At 48.3% G+C, this 22,489-nt stretch overlaps 1 protein-coding gene across 2 annotated transcripts in view; it reads right to left on the bottom strand.

Annotated features, from left to right (window-relative positions):
• RASL12 (RAS like family 12) overlaps positions 1-22,489 on the bottom strand; it is a 91,770-nt gene that overhangs the window by 35,375 nt on the left and 33,906 nt on the right. The window contains exons 1-2 of one of the 2 annotated variants that reach the window (XM_073653409.1): positions 5,628-6,341; positions 3,227-3,353 (exon numbers count right to left, since the gene is read on the bottom strand). In XM_073653409.1, coding sequence (XP_073509510.1) covers positions 3,227-3,350 — 124 coding nt within the window. In that variant the 5' untranslated portion in view covers positions 3,351-3,353; positions 5,628-6,341. Of the gene's footprint in view, positions 1-3,226; positions 3,354-5,627; positions 6,342-22,489 lie in introns of those variants that run through there. The other variant, XM_073653407.1, reaches the window with a different exon arrangement.

The following is a 22,489-nucleotide window of genomic DNA, read 5'->3' as shown; positions in this document are numbered from 1 at the left end:
CGATCCTTATAAAAGCTTTTTAACTGCAGCAGCTTTAGTGGACGCTACTGGAGCTGGAATTACGCGGCTGCTGGCATGAGACTTGCCCTCCAATAGATCCTTGTAAATGGATTTAAAGTGTATTCATTCAAATTAGAGAGACAATTTAAATTAAAAAGCTTAGAGCTGCCTCCACCACAGGGGGGCTCGCTCGACCCACCAGCGGACAGGCACCAGTATTGGGAGAGGGGGGCTGGCCATCAGGGTTCACCGCGGCTCTGGCACAAACCCGGCGACACGGAGGTGGCACGGGCAGGAGCGGACTGGCCGTGTCGGCTTCTCACTTTTTGGATTTTAGAAGGGCATGACATGCCTATATCTGTGTCTCCCCCTCCTTTTACTCCTCCACCTCTTTTATTTTCGCATGACTATATGTACTTGTCACTTTTCCATGTGTTAGTTATGTCTTCTGAGCAGTTTGTCAGCTTTTGGACACCTTTGAAGGTGTTTTCTATGTGTTTCTATGTGTTTTTGTTTGCCTGCCATTGGTTTTAACGGTGTTCGAAGGTGTTCGACGAACAGTTCGGCGAACACACGGGTGTTCGACGAACCGAACCGAACTCGAACACTACGGGGGTGGCTCAACACTACTGGTAAGTACCTTTTTTACAGGCAGAGAACATGCATTAGTAAAACCACTGTGGGGATGAAATAAAAATAAAAAAACGCATAGTGGTGCTTTAATGGAGAAGATAATCTTGTACTAATCAAAAATAGCTTTGGACTGATAGAGGGAGCGCTCAGCCAGATATAGAGGCAGCCACCACCTCCATTGGCGCACACAGTATACAGCTATATGCTTTGGTTTGTCTTACAAGCAATGTCTTAGAGACGCAACCACCCTATAAGTCAATGTCCAATCCTTTAATGAGTCGTGCAACATGATCAGGAGTAAAAAGGGTAAACTCCCCAAAACAGACTTTCTGTAGATGAGTTTATCATGTTCCATGGTCTTATAGGGCACCTGCCTCTCCTATGTGTGAGATAGTTTCGTTCATTCTGCAAGAGTTAATTCACATTTACTGATTAATTTGAATATACTTGTAGACCATTGGAGGGCGACATTGTCCGTCACATAACGTGCTCGGCCGTGATCATTAATGGACTTTTTATGGTATACTACCATATAGAAGCAGCAAAGTGTATGATACATCCAAAATCAATGATACATTTTAGTTATCGCTGATGCTTGGGGAAGCTCGCTGTCAACTCAGATGTGATAACATTCGAAATGCGTAGAGAATTATGCCTGGATGTCTGTGATTTGTCCCAAATGGTTCTTAAAGCTAATTGAATAAAGCAACAAGCGACTTTTCTCCCTTCTGGCCCCTCGTTATTTTCTGTCTTAGCCTCGGGATCAATGAGCCGTTCATCCGGGGTGTTGCCGTACTATATGTTTCTTCATTGCCAACTCAGTGACTATAGTTATTGATTTTTTTTCATGTTTGAAAGGCAAAAATGCTTTTTATTTATGGATAATTGGAAGAAACAGAATTAGCTCAACAACAAGCTCATTGAGTATTGGGTCTATTTCATTTGCATTGCATGGGGTCCTGCATGGTGGCATTGTCCAAGCTCATCAACATCAGATCAATGGGAGTCTGACACCCGCCATCTTCACTGATCAGCTGTCTGTCGGACCCCCACCGATCTGCTATTAATAGCCTAAGGATAGGTTATGAATACTAAAGTAGTGGACAACCCCTTTAAACTTCCTAGTAAAGAGCCGTAGGGACTCAGTGTGTTACCGTGCAGGCTCCGTGCATTCGCCCGCTGCATATTTCTGTAGCTGTCACCATATCAATTAGTATTGTATTACTGGCAAAAGATAAGCAAAGTATATTATTGTTGGAACGAGCAATGCCAATTTTCTCTAGCTGACATGCAGATCAGTCCATTTTTCTTGGCATCCAACAGCTCAGAATATTATGTTTGGCACTAGGCAGGGCTCAGTTTTTGTACCAGACATATTTTGAACATTATATTTGGCACTAATTTTGTCTGAGCTATTTTAGTTTAACGTGAGTTACTGAAAACCTTACTTTAAAAATGTTTCTGCATGTATTATAAATGGCAGGTGTGGTGCTTTGTTACAGATATTGCATTGGGGCACTGAGTATACCAAGGGCAATGCCGTCACTGTCACTGTTCAGCACATGTTTAGCTGAACATAACATAGAGATCCAGACGTGAACCTTAAGGGCTTGTTCACACGCTGGGTTTTTGCCACTTTTTTCCACTCGTTTTGCCGTATAGAAAATGCAACATTTTACAGTACCAGCAAACTGAGTGAGGCTTCTGAAACGTCATGCACGTGCTGCTTACTTTTTTCAAATCTGGGGTATGTGAATTCTTTCAGCATTTTTGCAGCATTTTTCACCCATTCAAATGAATGAGGAAAAAAGACATCTAAAACGCGTCAAAAACACGCATATTTTATGCAGCGTTTTTTTTTCCAACACTGTTTTTACTGCACAAAAACCTGCTGCAAATACTCAATATCTGCACGTAGCCTAAAGGTGACATGAAACTGCTTTGTCACGTGCAGTCTGAAGCCGCTGAGCAGCCGCTGTTTTGCTGCATCCTTTAATATTTCGACAGAGCCGATGTCCGACCTGACAAAATATTGATGAGTTGCAGCCAAACAGCAACCAGCACGTGACACAACAACGTTACCCTCCGGAAACACCATCACTGGAACGGTGCCACTGCGGGAGGTGAAGGTAGATTGTCTTTATTTGAATAAGGGCCCTGAATTGATTAAGTTGGGGGTGTCTAGTTTGGAAAACTCCTTTAATTAAGTAGATTACAGAGGAGAAAACTTTCAGCTCTGCTGAACCCACATAAACCACAGACAGACTTATAATGGCAATACCTGTAATTTTGCCACAGGTTTCTGGCAAAATTAGATGACACAATTATGAGACTCATGATGTATATCCCTAATTTATAAGGTCACGGCCCCACTATCAGTATTTATTCACTATTTGGTCAGTATTTTTTCTCAGCAGTGGGAGCCAAAACCAGGAGTGGGTGATAAATGCAGAATTGGTGACTTGTTTCTATTATACCTTTTCTCTGATTTGTCTCCCACTGCTGAGAAAAAATACTGACCAAATACTGATAGTGGGGCTGTGGCCATAAAAACAAACAGTACTGCCCCATTGTATAGTCATAGCCATCTTACCTGACTTGCCAGCTCCTCGGCACCCGAGCAGCACAAGGTTACATTCTGAATGGAGGCTGCGGTCGTTGGCAGCTGAGAAATGGGAAGCACTGACGGCTCTGGGTTTACCAAACATCAGAGACATTGTCTGTTGGTATAAAAGTGAATGCATTATAAAGATAGCATGCAATTGTTCACATGATAGTCCACAAGTGCCTTGTTTGTTTATTTTACTCACTTACATAGAGCCATTAATTCTATAGCGCTTTACAGACATTATCAACCCTGTCCCCATTGGGGCTCACAATCCAGATTCCCTATCAGTATGTCTTTGGATTGTGGGAGGAAGAAGGAGGTAACCTACACAAACACAGGAAGAACATACAAACTCGTTGCAGATGTTGTCCTTGCTGGGATTTGAACCCAGGATCCCAGCACTACAATCAGGGCTGTGGAGGCGGTAAGCCAAAGCTCTGAATCCGAATCCGAATCCGAATCCGAATCTGACTCTGACTCATCAATTTCCATAACACCGACTCCAACTCCGACCCCGACTCCACGACGCCGACTCCCTCACACACGGCTCATGTTTAAGTGATAAATTTACTGTAGCAAAGATTCATCTCAGCTAAAAGTCCAGACCCTTAGATCAGGAATAGGACAGACATTTATAGGACATTTCATAACTTTCCCAAATTCTTATGAAAAAATATTCCCCACAAACTGCATTGAACTACTGTACCCAAATTATTATATATTTTAGGAGTTGGAGTCGGTCCATTTTATACTGACTCCGATTTCAACTCTGACTGCACCAAAATGGACACAGATTCTGACTCCACGACTCCGACTCCACAGCTCTGGCTGCAAGGCTGCAGTGCTAACCACTGAGCCATCATGCTGCCCAATCACTGCCTATTTTGGCTAAGTTTGACAGCAGGTGACCCAACCAGGCTTTGCTGGTCCTAAAACCCATTGCTATGGTCAGCATGGTGGCTCAGTGGTTAGCACTGTTGCTTTGAAGTACTGAGGTCCTGGGTTCAAATCCCCCCCAAAGGACAACATCTGCAAGGAGTTTGTATGTTCTTCTTGTCTCCCACAATTCAAGGACATGCTGATAAGGAATTTAGAATGTGAGCCCCAATAGGGACAGAGGTGACAATATCTGTAAAGTGCTGCAGAATATGATGGTGCCATATAAGTAAGCATAATAAATAACTAGTGGTACCCGAGGTGATGAGGAGCATTTCATTTGAAGAACATATATGTTGTTTATTATGGCAGATGGTACCTGGGCAGCCGCAAAGTGGACCACTTCTACCTCCAAACCAGGTGGAATTGTGCATTATGTTGAACTATTGGGCTACAAAGGGCCCATATATTGTTTTTGCACAAGGGTTCTCCTCTGTCTGTTGCCGCTCCAGGGTAAAGAGTTATCCAAAATTTATATACATGCAAGGATATGGAAATGCTATAACATAACCACACTTTATAGCTTATTAAATACTGCTTTACGACTGGCATGGTGGTTACGTGCGTAGTGTTCCTTTGTTTAGTTTTGTCCGCTTTTCCCTTGGGATTTATGATAACACGTTACAGACCCATGGAGCTGATCTGCATTATACATATACACAGTGTAAACATTGTCTATCTGGAGGACATTCTGCGCCGTCCACGCAGCCACATTTAGGCTATGTGAGCACGATCAGGAATTGCTTGCAGAAATTTCTGCAGCGTTTCTACTCCTCTTGGCCGCAAAACCGCTGTGGGGAAATCCGCAGCATTTTTGATGTGTTTTCATGCATTTTTTGATGCGTTTTTGCTTGCGGATTCGCCATGCGTTTTTTTCCAATGCATTGTATAGGAAAAACGCAGGCAAAAATGCACAAAGAATGGACCTGCTGCTTCTTTTTCTGCACATGAAATTCAGTAAGGAAAATTCCTGATCATGTGCACAGATCTTGCAAAATTTCATAGGAAAACATGGGATAAGGTTTGCAACGCGTTTTTGGCCCCATTTTTGCGCGGAAAAAACGCACAAAAAAACGCACCAAAACGCGCTGTGTGCACATAGCCTAACATTTATACACAGACATGTCCATGGTCGCAAGTTATTGAAGTTAAGTTTTGCTCAGTTTCACCATTTTATCACCCATGATGTAATAAATATTTCTCATTCTGTCCTGAAGATTTATCACAATGCTCATACAGCGCACCCCCTTAAAAAGACAACTTACATTATATATTTGGAAAAATAATAAATTATGCAGCACATTCAATTACATAGAAGATATTAACGTCTTCTAGTATAGATCCTTTTAATACCTGTGCCTGTCAGAACTACAGAAAGGCATCTTGATATCACAATGAGTTATACTTGGCAATAATATATCAGTGGTACATATAGACAACATTTTCTCACCTGGCATTGGTGAGGAGGAAAAATTTTGGAGGTCTAAATGCTTAAAGACCCCGGGATTTTCCGATCCACAACGACAGTTTTATAAATCCATTGGACCAGATGTTGGAGGAGGACATTCTGTGTCAGGGTCTACAACCCCTGTAGAGGAGATGAAAGGTGCAGCCAGTCAGTCGATCCTTAATCCTCGGTAATTCTGGGCTCTGCACAAAGTTCTTGTTGACTTCTGCTACCAGAACTACAGCTGCCTCTTCCCAACAGCTGGATATGGAGCGCTCCCTCCCTGTATCCCCCTCTCAGCTGATCTTGTGAGGTGTGTGTGAATTTATGTTTCCAGCTGATTTCCAGTCACTGTGGTGACCACAGATCTTAAATGTCCACTATTGGGTTTTCTCTTGTAAATAATATGAAGAACACCTTGTATTCTCGTCCTGTTTGTAGCTGGGATGCCTCATTGTCCTGCCTGTTGTCTCCGTGCCCGGTTTCCCTCTCACTGTCTATAGTCTCCTGTTCCATCATTCTGCAAATGGGGCAGTGCTGTTCTACTGTTCTGGACAGGCTGGGTCTGTGCCAAACTCCTTGTATGGGAAGTATTTTTTCAATGCCCCAGAGGAGAAGAATGAGAATCATCTTCTGTGTCACAGATCATCCCCAGTCCCAGAGAATTGTCCCTAAACCTAATACTGCAATGCTCTGATTGTTCCTGAGGCGGTCTAGCTTTACATGGGTTCACTTTCCCAGCTGAGTCTAGCATGTGAGCTGACGGTCAGCTTATTTTACATGTGCCCCAAAAGACTTGGATTATTTTTTTTATTATTTTCATATAAAATTTTCAGCAATACAAAGGTTGTCCGTAATAGAGATGCACGTTTTACAATACGCGGGTATTATCTAAGATCCTAAAAAATAACAAGCAAGAATGGTTTCATATTCTACAAGTAACTGTAAAGTAACAAAACAACCTAAACAAATCAGAAAAAAACTCATTCAGACAGATCACATTTTAAGCATCTTCTAAAGACGTAACTCTCCTTATTGCTATGCCTATGACCGTTAAAGCCAGTAGCAAGTCTTTTGGCGAATGACCTGCTGCAACTGCTACATAGAATGGATCTATCTGGACCAAGGAATGCAGCAAATTACATTTTTTATATTCTTTTATACAAGACATTCCATTAGTAATTCTTCTCGCACTCACAAAATTAACATAAAATGTTAACACAAAAAAATGTTAAAAAATGCAATCTAAATAGTGTTCAGTGTGAGCTTTTTACGTTTATGCCTCATTGAGAGGTCTAAGAGTTTTGGTGCACACAAATAAACGGTCTGAGTGTTGGATCCGATTTTCAGTAGTATTTGGTTCATGTGTCACTTTTTACCATCAGTGTTTCATCAGTGTTTTCTCACATATGATGAAAAAATATATATATAAAACTTCTCCTATCCATTAGGCCTTGCTCATATCTGCATATAAAAAATCGCTCTGATGTTCATCCTGACTGCACTGCGTGATACCATTCTGTATGTCATGCGAGTGCCCGATTTTCTTCTCACCTAGCATCCGTATGACAAGCGTAAGCAATGCTTTTTAACAATCTTTTGCAGACTATAATGCTCTGTGTAAGGCCCCCTTCACACATCCGTTTTTTTTACCGTTCGTGTGCAGTCCGTTTTTTAAGGACCGCAAATAAGGACACACGCACACCCGTTGTTTTCTTTGGTGGTGCGCACATGTCAGTTTTTTCACACAGACAGTCCATCTGTGGTTAACGTATCTCTACGGCATCCTCCCAGAGTCTCCGGCATCGCGCTCCGTGCAGGCGTACATCTCTGCCCTGTTGAGGGTGGAGTAAAGTACTGCAGTGCGTGCAGACATGTCCTGTTTTTTTCCAGCAGCAAGGATAAAATGCTTGCCACACACATGCACACTAATGACACACAGATGACATCCATGTGACATCTGTTTGACACATACCGGAATGAAATACTCGAGCGGCTGGGAAAAGTAGTACACTTAGCGCTATTCCCAGGCGCCGGGTGCTGACTACAACTGTCATCATCCTTGCCTGGTCTCCCTGCAATCAGCGAGACCAGGCGACGCTGATTACAGTTGTAGTTAGCACCCGCCGCTGGGATGTTTTCTGTTTTTCACTGTCGCGCATTAAATAAATAATTTAAAAAAACGGCCTGGGGTTCCCCCTATATTTTAAAACCAGCACAGATAAAGCAGACAGCTGCGGGCTTTTATTATCAGGCTGAGCAAAAGGGGAAGAAGGATTCTCCAGCGTTGATTTTGAAATAAAACTTCACAATTATTAGTAGACTTTCAAAAAAACAGATGTACTGGCATACCACTGATTACCCTAGGTGCGGTGGCAATGGGGGCAATGGTAGTTGGTGTTGGTGTCAGCTGTGATTTGTCAAAAATCTATCAGACACCCCAATTACTAACCCAGTAATCCAAAATAAAATCACACACACAAATAAATACTTTATTTGAAAAAACACTTCCCAACACTTTCCCTGGTACCCCAGTTTATTAAAAAGAAAGAAAGCCATGCAGGTCCGACGTCCCAGGAATCCGCTGTAGACCACCGAATCTACTGTAGTCCACAAATGGAAACCTGAAAAACATAAAAAGAGAGAAATAAAAACAAGACACTGTCCCTTGTTCACCAATTTATTAAAAAACAAAAAGTACCCACACAAATCCAACCTTGTACTTGGCGTTCCCATGATGATCCAAAGGCTATGGAGCCTCATTCAGAGGCTCTGAGCAGCGGTGACAACAGTAACTACACCGCACATCAGAGTCACAGAGTCACGCTGTCATCTATGAGATCCAGCAACTAGTACGGGCTAGTACAGAGGGAGCTGGCGTTAGGAGAAGAGAGAAAGGCTGGGTGCTGGAGCCAGGACACATATGTAACAAAGGCCTTAAAGAGGTTTTCCCAATTGGCTACCTTTTTCCTAATATGCCCGATAATGGATTTATTATAACAGATGAACAGTTGGCTATACCATAAAACATTTGTTTTAACCAACTTTCCACACCTGTCCACGGGATGTGTCTGGAATTGCAGTTCAGCACCATTGCGGTAAATTGGGCTAAAATGCAATATCAGACAAATCCCATGGACAAGGGTTGAACTGTTTTTGGAAGAAAACAGTTAAGTTTTTTTGAATCCTGAACAATCCCTTTAAGTATCTTGTACATCTACCCAGCTCTGCATTCAAAAGCAGGAGCATTGTACAGCGGTAGGTTTACATGTAACTGTATGTGTGTTTTAGCGACTGCATCTGTTCCTAAGTGCATGTTAGTAATTCTGCATTGGTGTCTGAGTGTCTGTGTATTTCAGCTTGTCAGTCTGCAAATGTGATAGAATGTAAAGTAATTATTAGCCGGGTATAAATTTAGAAATGTTCATATTTGTCATCATTAATCACTGGAACAAGTAGCTGCGGATGGGGGTCGCCGAGTAGAGATCTGTTCTCTTAATGACTTTTGGACTGGAAGGAACAAAGCAGAGCAGTCTTGAGAGAGGAGAAAATATGTAAATGTTTATATCATTTAAGTGTTTCTCATAAGCTGCTCTTAAAATATCCGAGCTGTGATGCTCTGGGCGTATCTGAAGCCTTTATTTGGATACTTTGAGGTGCAATGAGCAGGCTCAATAGTCAGCGAGTTACTATACATGACGTGTGATTAAAAAAAACTCATAAAACGTCTTCTGACCTCTGCCATACATTAACAATGGATGCTGGCAGAAGTGGGCAAACATCGGGCAGGGGCAGTGACGTTCGGCTAAGGCTATGTTTCGGCTGCAAATCTGCTGCTAACTTTTCTCTGGCAGGAAAACAGCTGCATTTAAAACCATTGACCAACCATTACTTCCTATGGGTGAAAAAACGCTGCAAAGACGCAGCAAAAACGCTGAAAGAAGTGACATGATCTATTTTCCAAATACGCAAGCAAGGCAGAAAATACGCAGCAAACAAAAAGCAACATGTGTGAACAGAGAATTCTGGTTTCTCATACACTTTGCTGGTACTGCAAGATGCAGCTGAAAATTTGCATAAAAATCTGCTGCAAAATACGCAGCAAAAATGTGTGTGAACATAGCCATAGGGCCACCCCGACTCACAGTCACCGTACCTGCTGCATGGACTGTTGCCATTGACAGATCACCACTTCATGTTTTATCAACTTCAGTAATTCACATACACGTGCAATACCAGCACCAGTTTCACATATGTGCATATGTCAGATATATTCCTGTCCCACTCCATGCAGAAATTGCAGCATTATTGCAGAGGTAAAACTTGTTGGCAAAATAACACTTATTATGAAAGTGCGTAATGAGGAAATAGGGCGTTAAACTTTACATTAGATAAAAATGTTCCCACTCTACACCCTCAGAGTTACGGCCCCTACGGCCTACTAAAGTAGGCAGAACCCCCCGATGCTGGCAGAATCAGCTGACAATCTACATTGTATGGGGGCTTCCAGACTCTTTCAGTACAGATGTGTGGCACCCCAGGGGTCTGGTTTCCACAGTAACGGCAGTGTTATGTCTGAGAGCAGGTGGGAGGTCTCTTGGTCAGGAATCCTATGCATGCCACACCTCCTGCCCAGTCCTGGGAGGGGAAGAACTTCTCCTATATAAACCTGGGGCTGAGGCAGGGTTAGAGAGTTCAGAGGGAGAGTTCAGCCAGGAGGGCTGACAGGGAGCTGTGGCTCCGGCTGGGCCCAGCTCCTGGGCCATGCCAGAAGTAGAGACAGAGAAGAGAAGCAGCTATGGGAAGAAACAACAGGAGCTCTGTGGGAGCAGTGTTACAAGGAGTCAGGGGCTGGCAGCTGCAGAGCTCGCCCTGACTAAGAAGATTTCTTACCGGACCCGGAGTCCGAGGCTGTGGGGACTAACTCCTACCCAGCAGCAGAATCCGTCAGGCAGGGGATTTCAGGTTCTCTGGCCAAGAAACCCGAAGGCACGGTCACACGCATGGGACCAGCACCGCCGTCGTGGAGCGGAAGCTACTAGAAGGCCCCGAGTCACCGGACATACGGGTGAGCACCACACGGTACACTCAGGGACGTGGGCTACTTATACCCGCCTCTAGCAAGGTAGCCAGAAGAGTACAGTTAGTTTGGGAGGCCTACAACTCCGCCTGGCCAGGGGAGATCCCATCTGCTCAAGGACTGACCAGGCCCCAATCGCTAGCCAGTACTCCGGGAGGGTCTATCTTTGTCACCAGTAAAGACCCTGAACTACACCGTACCGTCTCCGAGTGGTTCCTGCTACCCCCATCATCCACGTCGGCTGCCCTGAGGCCATACCCCTCCCGTTGGGGGTTATACTATCACGCTGCACAATCCTACCACCGGCCTCAGCGGTCTGCCCTGCAGCAGCAGCTCCTTAGCTGTACTCAACGGGTGGCGTAGTCGTCCAACATCTACCGCTGATACAGCGCCACTTAGTCTGACTCCCTGGGCACGGACCGGATCACCGCCACGAGACTACAACCCTCAAGAGATCCGGCTCCGGGTAAGCTCCCGCGTGCGCAACGCAGCGCGACACAGGCCCAGGGGCGCGTCAACTTTTGGCGTAGTCGGCAGGATCTCGTGCCCGCAACCACCGGGTACTGCGTGCCTGAAAAAGACTGTTCAAACTTACCAGTGGTGAAGATTCCCGCCATCCGGCGCCATCTTCAGCCTTCTTCCCGCCATCGGTGAAGATTCCCGCCATCCGGCGCCATTTTCAGCCTTCTTCCCGCCTTCCGTGGAGTTTTCCCGCCATTGGACGCCATCTTGAGGACGCCGCGCGGGAAGAAGAGGGGCGTGGACTCCGAAAGCGCGCGAGAAACTGAAGCCCCGCCTCACGTCCGGACGTTGCGTAAGGTCCTGGAAGGAGCCCAGCAGACGCCGACGTCACAGGAGCGCGACGGAAGGTCCTCAACCCTGACGATCCACTGCGGAGCCGCGGCCTACGGAAGAGGATCATCGCAAGGTAGGCCACGGTCCACTAGGGGGGAGAAGGATGTCGGATACGGAGGAGAGCTTCACCGCTTCAACCCCCGCCAGCGCCACCGCTGTTGCGGTCATGCCTTTCACCATGCCCTATATCCCGGGGGCAGCCTGGCTACCCCAGTACTCAGGGGAGTCACATACCCTGCATGACTTTAGAGAAAAGCTGGATAGCCTCTTCCAGGTGTACCCCCTCACAGAGGAGCAAAAAGTGAGCATCCTGGTGGCCCAATTAACCGGGGCAGCCCAAAGGGAGGTAAAGTCCTGGCCACCTGGGAGGAGGACTGTCGCAGAGATACTAACCCAGCTAACCGAGGAGGAGCTGCAGTACTACCAATACGAGGAAAGCCAAGAGGACCCGGACGGGTCTGAGGACTACCCTCAGGAGGGAGCACAAAGAGGACATAGCTACTGAAGGGAAGTAGCGTGAATAAAGAGCTGTAAATAGTTACCCGTAAGGGTACAAGGACTGCTGCTAATTAAAATATGGTCCCCGTTGGGATTAGTGAATTGTTCCCCATGTGCCCCTATCTTAAACCAGGCTGAGGACTGTGAGCAGCCATTCCTTATCCCCACTGGCCGAGGACTGAGAGCGGCCATATCTTGTGTATAATTATGTGTTTCTAGTTATTTATAGGAGTCCTTGGTGGATTTACCGGGAATCCTTTGTACATGGTTGGAGCGTAACCCAGGAATGGACTAAAGACTGTTAAGGACTCGGGGCAGGACAGACCCCTACCTGGTTACGTCTCCCTGTTTTGGTGAAATGGACACCTTGCTTTTCTTCAAAGACTGCACCCGGTTGCGGACACGCCGTAACCATCTTTATGTGTTTTTCTTATTGTATTATTATTGTTTATACCTTGTTATGTTTTTCTAAAAATATGTTTAGTCCCGGAGTACTAAATTTCACTAGGGGGGAATGTGGCACCCCAGGGGTCTGGTTTCCACAGTAACGGCAGTGTTATGTCTGAGAGCAGGTGGGAGGTCTCTTGGTCAGGAATCCTATGCATGCCACACCTCCTGCCCAGTCCTGGGAGGGGAAGAACTTCCCCTATATAAACCTGGGGCTGAGGCAGGGTTAGAGAGTTCAGAGGGAGAGTTCAGCCAGGAGGGCTGACAGGGAGCTGTGGCTCCGGCTGGGCCCAGCTCCTGGGCCATGCCAGAAGTAGAGACAGAGAAGAGAAGCAGCTATGGGAAGAAACAACAGGAGCTCTGTGGGAGCAGTGTTACAAGGAGTCAGGGGCTGGCAGCTGCAGAGCTCGCCCTGACTGAGAAGATTTCTTACCGGACCCGGAGTCCGAGGCTGTGGGGACTAACTCCTACCCAGCAGCAGAATCCGTCAGGCAGGGGATTTCAGGTCCTCTGGCCAAGAAACCCGAAGGCACGGTCACACGCATGGGACCAGCACCGCCGTCGTGGAGCGGAAGCTACTAGAAGGCCCCGAGTCACCGGACATACGGGTGAGCACCACACGGTACACTCAGGGACGTGGGCTACTTATACCCGCCTCTAGCAAGGTAGCCAGAAGAGTACAGTTAGTTTGGGAGGCCTACAACTCCGCCTGGCCAGGGGAGATCCCATCTGCTCAAGGACTGACCAGGCCCCAATCGCTAGCCAGTACTCCGGGAGGGTCTATCTTTGTCACCAGTAAAGACCCTGAACTACACCGTACCGTCTCCGAGTGGTTCCTGCTACCCCCATCATCCACGTCGGCTGCCCTGAGGCCATACCCCTCCCGTTGGGGGTTATACTATCACGCTGCACAATCCTACCACCGGCCTCAGCGGTCTGCCCTGCAGCAGCAGCTCCTTAGCTGTACTCAACGGGTGGCGTAGTCGTCCAACATCTACCGCTGATACAGCGCCACTTAGTCTGACTCTGACGCGCCCCCTGGGACATATTCCTTTTTGAGGGGAATACCCGGCACCGGATCAGATGGGGGGTTGTAGTCTCCGAGCGGCTGTGACCCGGTCCCGTGCCCAGGGCGTCAAGCTCAGTGTGATGTGGCAGTTCTACAGATGTTACTAAAGTTCTTTTGTGTCGACTACGCCACCCGTTGTGATGCGGTCACTGTGGCCGCCGCTGCAGCAGGGTCCGCTGAGGCTGATGGTGGGTGCGCAGCTTGGTGAGATAACCCCCAACGGGAGGGGTATAGCCTCAGAGGGGACAGGCGCAGAGGATGGGGGTTGTGGTGGTGTAGTGCAGACGGCAGTGAAGACAGAGTCGGGTTGTGCAGTTAAGGGTGTTTACTTACTGCAGATGTTGTACTGGTCACTCCAGCTGCTAGTGACCACCCGAGCCGTGCTGCGTCCACCAGGTCCTGGATCCAGCCAACCCCCAAACAAGTCCGGAGCGTGGCCCTGAGCTCTCCCTCTGTCCTTTCTTCAGCCGTCCCCACCAGTGATCCACCTAGGTCCAGCTCCCTCGGGCCTTCTGTTGGGACACCCTTGGCCTTGGGTTCCCTGACCCTTCATGTGGTGTGCCTTCGGGGTGGATGTGATGGGTGGCCGTGGCAGATGCTGCCCACGGCCTCCGGTCTCTGGCTGGGGATTGTTTTTACCCCCACCAGTTTGGGTTCCGGTACCCTTTTGCTGACTCCTCACCCGGTGCTCTAATTTGGGTTCTTGGGTCCCTTCTCTTCTGTGCTCTGGGTCTTTCTCTTTTCTCCTCTCTCACTCTGGGTCTTGGTCTTTCTTCTCTCCTCTTCTGACTTGTTCTCTGCAGCTGATCCTCTCTGCATCTGATCCTCTGCATCTGACTCTCTGCGTCTGACCCTGATTCTAGTTGGTGCCCACCTTATATATCCCTCTATGTGTGAGCTCAGGTGACCAGCACCCAATGAGCTCCTAACTTTACCCAGGCTGCTCCCCCTATCTGCCCCTACACTACATGGGATGTACCACCCCCCTCCCACTCCAGCCAGGAACAGACTCGGTCGTACCTGCACATTTCTAAGTGGGAGTACCGTCGGCCTGTTCCTCGGAAATGGGATGTGTGTAGTGCATGCAGCCTACCGAGCTCAGATCCACACTCCATCCTTACCCGGGAGTGGAATATCACACCTCTGGGTTGAGGTGCAATACCCCTGTAGCAGCCGAATCCTCAGGGTGCTACATTCCCCCCTGGTAAATCACAGCACGTCCTCGGGCTGTAAAGACAAAAACACCAAAACATACAAAATTTTTCATATAAACATAATAAAACATATAAAACATTATATATATAAAACTTTTCATATAACATTCTCGTCGTCTCTTGTTTCAGGTTCCTCCTCCGGACACTGTGCAACGTGTGTCCGGGAAAAGTGCGACAGTCTCTTAGAAAAACTGGTTTTCCTATAAAACCGGTAGGGGGCGCTTTAGGACGCGCAACTATATACAGGGATTATGGCCGCTCTCAGTCCTCGGCCAGTTAAGGAGGGAAAGGGAATGGCTGCTCACAGTCCCCAGCCCGTAGGATGAAGGGGTTAACGGGTTAACAGTTCACTGGTCCCAACGGGGACTATTTTAGCAGCAACGGTTCACTGTGCCCCGACGGGCAACTATATACAGTCTCTACTCCCGTCCTCAACGACGGCTCCCTCCTGCTTTTCCTTGGTGATATGGTGTTGTTTCAGACCCGTCCGGGTCCTCTGGCTCCTCCTCCCCGTACCGCAACTCCTCCTCCGTCAGGCGGTGTACGTGGAGGGCATAAGGTCCTTTGGCACACTTGTGCCGGGTGAAGGTGACCTCGTCTCCGATGTAGAGGTCACGACCTCTGTGCCCCTCCGGCAGATGGGACTCCACGTCTCTGCGCGTGACAAAGACGTCGCCGAGGGTGTTGTTGTCTCTGATAAAGCCCCACCCGTGCTGCTGGTTAAACTTGATTACAGTCCCGGTGGTACGGGGACTGTACGCTGCACGGGGGTCCCTCCTGGTCCGGCTCTTTTGCTCGGCGCTCCTTATTTGGGCCTGTTGTTCCCGGACCCGCCTCTCTCTCCGCTCCCTCGCGAACTCTTCGAGCTGCTGTCGGCAACACTCAGCGCGCTCTGCTGCAGCTGCCCTAGTTTCCTGAGTGAACCCCATTAGATCTTCTCCGGTGGGGTCCCACTCAAACTGCGCTTCCGCTAGCGGGGGCGAGATCCGTGCCACGGGCTTCGGAGCCGGAATCAGGGGTTCATCCAGGGGTCTTAGTTTCTGCTGCCGTTCCAGCTCATGGTATCCTTCGGGCCAGATGAAGGGCCGCCCGTCCGGCCATGTGAGCTGGCTGAACAAGTCCTCCCCCAGGTGTGGCACCCTTGGTTTTACGGGCGCGGGCGCGGTGGTGGTGGCGCCCGGGTTGCCCAGGCCTTGCGGCCAGGCCTGGGGCACCTGGAAGGTGAAGGGCACCGTTAGGACGGCGGCACCCTGGGCTACCTGGCCTTGCGGCCAGGCCGGAGGCTCCGCGGAGGTAGGGGGCGCTATTGGTGATGCGGCGCCCGGGGGTACTAGGCCTTGCGACCAGGCTGGTGGTATTTCCTGCTTTGTCACGCTCCGGGTCGAGGCGCGTGACGTCACAGGGGTCGCTGCGGCGGCTTCCGGTCGGGGCCTAGTCCATAGCGGTGACATGGCGGCTACGGGCACAGCAGGGGGACTTTCGGGCTCTGCGACGGGGAGCTGGGGCAGGTGGGCGGTTTCTCGGCTTGGGGTATAGGCGTCCCCTTTACCTGCCTCCATGCGTTCGGCTCCCTTCTCGGCGTCGTCTCCGGCCTTGGGTCCTCCCGCGCCATCCTCAGAGGCGGTCTGCTTCCTCTTCCAGGGTAGCGTGCTCCGTTGACTGGTCTCAGCTTGCTGGGTCATCTCCCGGCTCCACTCCGCCAGTATCTCGCGCTGTACCCGGGCCATCCTCCGTGCGAGGCCCTCCAGGGCAGTCTGTGCACACTCCCGGTCTCGGGGGAGCTGTGCAAGGACCTCCACTAGGCCTAGTGGGGTCGTGGTGTCCAGCAGGCTCCTGACCAACGGGTCGGTGCTGCTCTGCTCTTCTTCCAGCAGGCTCCTGGCCAGCGGGCCGGTGCTGCTCTGCTCTCTGGACATCTCCGGGTGAGCTTCTTTGCTACTCCTCGTTAGACCTCTTGCCTCCGGGTGCGCTCGCTCCAGACTGCTCCAAGCGGCACCCATCTTTTCTCTTTTCTTTCGTCTCCTCCCACTTCGAGGGCGGTCCCGGGGCAACTCGGTGACTGTCAGCTCCAGGGGTAGTTCTTTCACGCTGACAGACACCTCCAGCATCACAGTCTCTGTTGGTGGGGGCGGTTTCCACTTTTGGCGCCATTTTCTGTCCCGGCCCACGATGGGAGGTGGCCTCCTGCCCTCCTTTGGCACGCCCATAATGGCGTCCGCTGCTCTTCCAAGGCGGGAAATCTGCGGTTTTGGCGGGAAGCGTCGCCCAGTGGCGGGAAACTCTGCAGATGGCGGGAACAAGCTGGAAATGGCGGACAATCGGCGGGAATCGACTGGTGATGGAGTCCGATGGCGGGGACCCTCCGGAACCGGCAGGAGACTTCTTTCTGAGGTAAACTTGCACTTTTCTTCAGGCACGCAGTACCCGGGTGTTGCGGGCACGTAATCCTGCCGACTACGCCAAAGTTGACGCGCCCCCTGGGACATATTCCTTTTTGAGGGGAATACCCGGCACCGGATCAGATGGGGGGTTGTAGTCTCCGAGCGGCTGTGACCCGGTCCCGTGCCCAGGGCGTCAAGCTCAGTGTGATGTGGCAGTTCTACAGATGTTACTAAAGTTCTTTTGTGTCGACTACGCCACCCGTTGTGATGCGGTCACTGTGGCCGCCGCTGCAGCAGGGTCCGCTGAGGCTGATGGTGGGTGCGCAGCTTGGTGAGATAACCCCCAACGGGAGGGGTATAGCCTCAGAGGGGACAGGCGCAGAGGATGGGGGTTGTGGTGGTGTAGTGCAGACGGCAGTGAAGACAGAGTCGGGTTGTGCAGTTAAGGGTGTTTACTTACTGCAGATGTTGTACTGGTCACTCCAGCTGCTAGTGACCACCCGAGCCGTGCTGCGTCCACCAGGTCCTGGATCCAGCCAACCCCCAAACAAGTCCGGAGCGTGGCCCTGAGCTCTCCCTCTGTCCTTTCTTCAGCCGTCCCCACCAGTGATCCACCTAGGTCCAGCTCCCTCGGGCCTTCTGTTGGGACACCCTTGGCCTTGGGTTCCCTGACCCTTCATGTGGTGTGCCTTCGGGGTGGATGTGATGGGTGGCCGTGGCAGATGCTGCCCACGGCCTCCGGTCTCTGGCTGGGGATTGTTTTTACCCCCACCAGTTTGGGTTCCGGTACCCTTTTGCTGACTCCTCACCCGGTGCTCTAATTTGGGTTCTTGGGTCCCTTCTCTTCTGTGCTCTGGGTCTTTCTCTTTTCTCCTCTCTCACTCTGGGTCTTGGTCTTTCTTCTCTCCTCTTCTGACTTGTTCTCTGCAGCTGATCCTCTCTGCATCTGATCCTCTGCATCTGACTCTCTGCGTCTGACCCTGATTCTAGTTGGTGCCCACCTTATATATCCCTCTATGTGTGAGCTCAGGTGACCAGCACCCAATGAGCTCCTAACTTTACCCAGGCTGCTCCCCCTATCTGCCCCTACACTACATGGGATGTACCACCCCCCTCCCACTCCAGCCAGGAACAGACTCGGTCGTACCTGCACATTTCTAAGTGGGAGTACCGTCGGCCTGTTCCTCGGAAATGGGATGTGTGTAGTGCATGCAGCCTACCGAGCTCAGATCCACACTCCATCCTTACCCGGGAGTGGAATATCACACCTCTGGGTTGAGGTGCAATACCCCTGTAGCAGCCGAATCCTCAGGGTGCTACAACTCCCTGGGCACGGACCGGATCACCGCCACGAGACTACAACCCTCAAGAGATCCGGCTCCGGGTAAGCTCCCGCGTGCGCAACGCAGCGCGACACAGGCCCAGGGGCGCGTCAGATGATGTTGGCGGAAAGACGAATACGGCATGTTGGAATTCCTACAGCCTATCCCTTTGTTTTCCCTGAAAATTCATTTAATCCCATCTGCGCTTCGTAATCCCGAGACCCAGGGTAATTGTCGTGCTTATATGGAGAGCAGGAGCAGACAAAACACAAGCTGCACACTAAAATATAATAAATGGGATTTCCTATATAGCTGAATATGGTAAGTGGGTATAACTGGTTCTTGCCCCTCTGCAGTGACATGTTGATAGTTGGATGCTGGCATAGGGGGCAGGTACTATTGGTTGGTTTTCAATGAAAGTTTAGCAAGAATTTCTATTATAATATTACCATTCAAGAAGGAAAATAGAAACAAAATGTATATATAGTAATCTAGATAGATAGATAGATATGTAGGTTCAATGTAAAGACAACCTCAGACCATATGAACTATTTTGACACATGGACATCATACTCCACTAATCGGGACCTCACTGTGGGTCTGGCAGAACTGGCTGTTTTTCTGGGGTGCTGGGAGTTTTCTTTGGTGAAGCAGTTGTGGCAGAATTCTGAAATTGTCTTAACGGGAACCTGTCATGTCAAAAAAATGCTATTAACCTGCAGATATGGGGTTAATTTGTAGGGTAATAAAGCTGTCTGGTAGCTGCACTGAGAGCCCTACTGGGAGGAAATTAACTTTATGCCCTCAGCTTTCAGTCACAGAGGTGTGGCTTCAGTCACCACTCATTACATAGCGAGTTGTAACCACGCCCCAGGACTGACTGACAGCCGACTCAGCAGTGCATCAGTACAGAGCTGGCTGTCAGTCAGTGCCGGGGTGTACTTACAACCGCTGCTCACTATGTACTGTGCGGTGACTGAAGCCGTGCCTCTATGACTGAAAGCAGGAGGCTGCTAGAAGGAATGAAGCTAATTTCCTTCCAGTAGTTGCCCTTTCAGGTCGGCAGTAGCACAGCTTTTGAACACTATTAACCCTATATTTGCATGTTAATAGTTTATTTTGACAAGACTGGTTCCCTTTAAGCCCCCAAACACATTAGAGAAAAATAAGCCAAAACCACAGATCGCGGACAACTATCTAATGTGTATGGGAAGGGGGCCCCCAAATGTCCCCCGACAAACAATATCTGGGAAGATACAGATCAAAGAGTTGGAATTCAATCACCTGATCCTTTTGTTCAGCGGGGGGTTAAGTGTCTGCCAAACTCTTCTGTCAGGGCAAAGCTCAACTCGAGTGTTCCTGCCTATGGGGGAGTGGGAGAGATAGCCATTAGCAGAATGATCGTTTAGCTGACACCTATCTCATGTGTATGCATGGAGTGCTTTAGACCTTGTTCACACACATCAGATTTTTCGCTAATGTTGCATTTTAAACATAAGCCAGATATGACAGAGATATGAAGATTTACTTTCCAACACTGTATGCTTTATTTTCTCTGATAATAGGGTCTAATGTGCTTTTATTCTGTGTTCCTACATTTCCTATTACAGAGCAGTAAGTCCTATGTGTGCCAATGTATGACTTCTATCTGAAGCTTTAAATAGTCGCCAGAAGATAGCAGCAATGTCCACTCATAATCTGACATATAACATGGATCAGGCCATTTCTTCTCTATATGAATACACTAGAAAAACCACTGCATGGCCCCACAGATCTGTGATATGGACTAAAAGGTACAAGTAGCAGAAATATTCCACAGTAAATGTAGGGAAAGGCACAGGGAAACCTGCAGTAGCAAATTCACAGCAAACTGTGCAGATTTCGGGGAGGATTTGCCACCATGGATCAGGCCACTGTACACCCGGCCCCCAGTGATGACATTTCACGAGGCCGCTGCAGCCTCTGATTGGCTGTAGTCATATCATGTGATGACACGTACAGAGCCTAGTAAGGGAACAGTTTATTGTTACCATCGTAGCCCCGGGGGGGGGGGGGGTGGCTATACACATTTTAAAACTTTTTAAACTTTGTAAAACAAAAAAACAAAAGTATTTGTTGTTTTTTTTTACCTGCAGATTTGCTGGGAATTTCCAGGTAACATGCAGAATAATAGATTTTGTTATGGATTTTGAAGTACCCATTTAATTCAGTGTGGGAAATCTGAATATATGTGAATAAGTATTTGTGTTCTGTGGCACCAACCATTATTCACAGGAAACGATTGGTTCCAGGAAGCAGCTAGGAACAATATTGATAGATCTCCTTAATGCCTTAATCTATCACCGTCTATGGCTAATTGGGGCTGGTTAATGTAATGTGTTCTGCTTTCTGTAGGAGGGAGCGTTTATGAACTGGTCAAGGACTAGTAGTCAATAATTGGGATGTCGGGCTTCATGATTGCTCTCTTTTCTTACTGACGTCTGCTGATACTTTATTCACAATTTTGGTCATTTGAATATTTACAATGATAAGACGAGATAGGTAGAGCGCCCCCACAGGTCGTAAGATGAGGACAGTGCGGTGGTATAGTATGAAGCTCCTCCTGTTTCCTATGTGGCAAAAAAGCCTGGATAGAAATGTTTAAATACTCCAGGAAGATATTTCTGGGATTTTACATTGATGATCTTGCCCCCAAATTAGCAGAATTAATTGACAACATCACTTATTGGAGGGCAGTGGCCACTTTCCTACAGAACCCAGCGCAGCAATGACCATAACCGTGTGGCTGTCCCTGGTACTGCAGCTCAATCCTTTTGAAGGAATGAATTCCAACACACCAAGAAAAAACTGGAGTTACCGACAGGCGCTGTTACTGCAAATGGAACCAAGTCCAGGTTCTTTCTTGAATACGTTTTTATTTGAATAAATATTTTAAATTTACTGCAGAAGGAATCTGGAATTGTTTTTTTTTTTGCAGTGACAGCACCTGTTGATAACCTTGCTTGTTTCTTGGTATTTTGCAGATTTATATGATACCTGTTTAGGTCTGATCCCTCTGGTCGGGGATGGGTTGGAGAAGCAGTCACGTTTAGCCTACATACCATACTATAGACTTGTGCCGTCTTTAGCACAACCACAATTGGCGAGCATACATATTGCTACTGTATCATGGAGATGCAGAATAATTGCACTATGGAGCGCTTTTCATTTGTATGTTGCATTTGAGGAATTTGTCTTAGTGGGCTAAGCTGCAGTACCAACCACAGGACTATGTACGTCATATCAGACACTGCGCTGAGCACTACTGCCTTTACATTGTGCTGATCAGTGACGGTTCTATCAATCGTGCCCTCAACCTCCATACACTGATAGGCTTCCCTCTTCTTAGGTCATTAAAGGATTGTTCCCTTCATATCAGTGCTGGAGGGCATTGCTTCTAAGCCAGCTGCCTTCCTGACTGCTGGGGGGGCAGTGAGTCCCTACTTGATTGACAGTCTGGACCAGTGGCATCATTGCGCTATTGACCCAAACCATGTGCTCTCCAATGCTGCTGTATGAAGTAGCCTTGGCCCCGCAGCATCAAAGGAGCAGTGAGACTGAAATTGGCCAGGAACCGGGGGTAACAAGGAGGCTAAGAGCCCACTACATCAATCACAGCCATTACAATGTACTGCTCTCTGCACATGTCCAGCAGCGGTGCATAGTATCCTAGTCAATGAGTTGTAAACAGCTAATAATTAATTGGCAATATCAGAAAAATGGGGGAAAATTGTAATTACAAAACTGTTTGTGTTTACAAGTACTAAGAATAAGAACAACCTTTTAATGCAGCATCCCCCAAACCATTTTAAAGAAGATACCTGTAGATAGATAGATATATGGATAGATAGATATATGGATAGATAGATATATGGATAGATAGATAGATAGATAGATACTGTAGATAGATAGATAGATAGATGATAGATAGATAGATACAGTGAGTACGGAAAGTATTCA

This window comes from Phyllobates terribilis, unplaced genomic scaffold (genome assembly GCF_046119375.1).
Source record: "Phyllobates terribilis strain yellow unplaced genomic scaffold, ASM4611937v1 Scaffold_11__3_contigs__length_659146591, whole genome shotgun sequence".
In the NCBI taxonomy this organism is placed as follows: domain Eukaryota; kingdom Metazoa; phylum Chordata; class Amphibia; order Anura; family Dendrobatidae; genus Phyllobates; species Phyllobates terribilis.
Note: the sequence above shows the minus strand (reverse complement) of the source record. Positions and strands in the feature narration are given on the sequence as shown.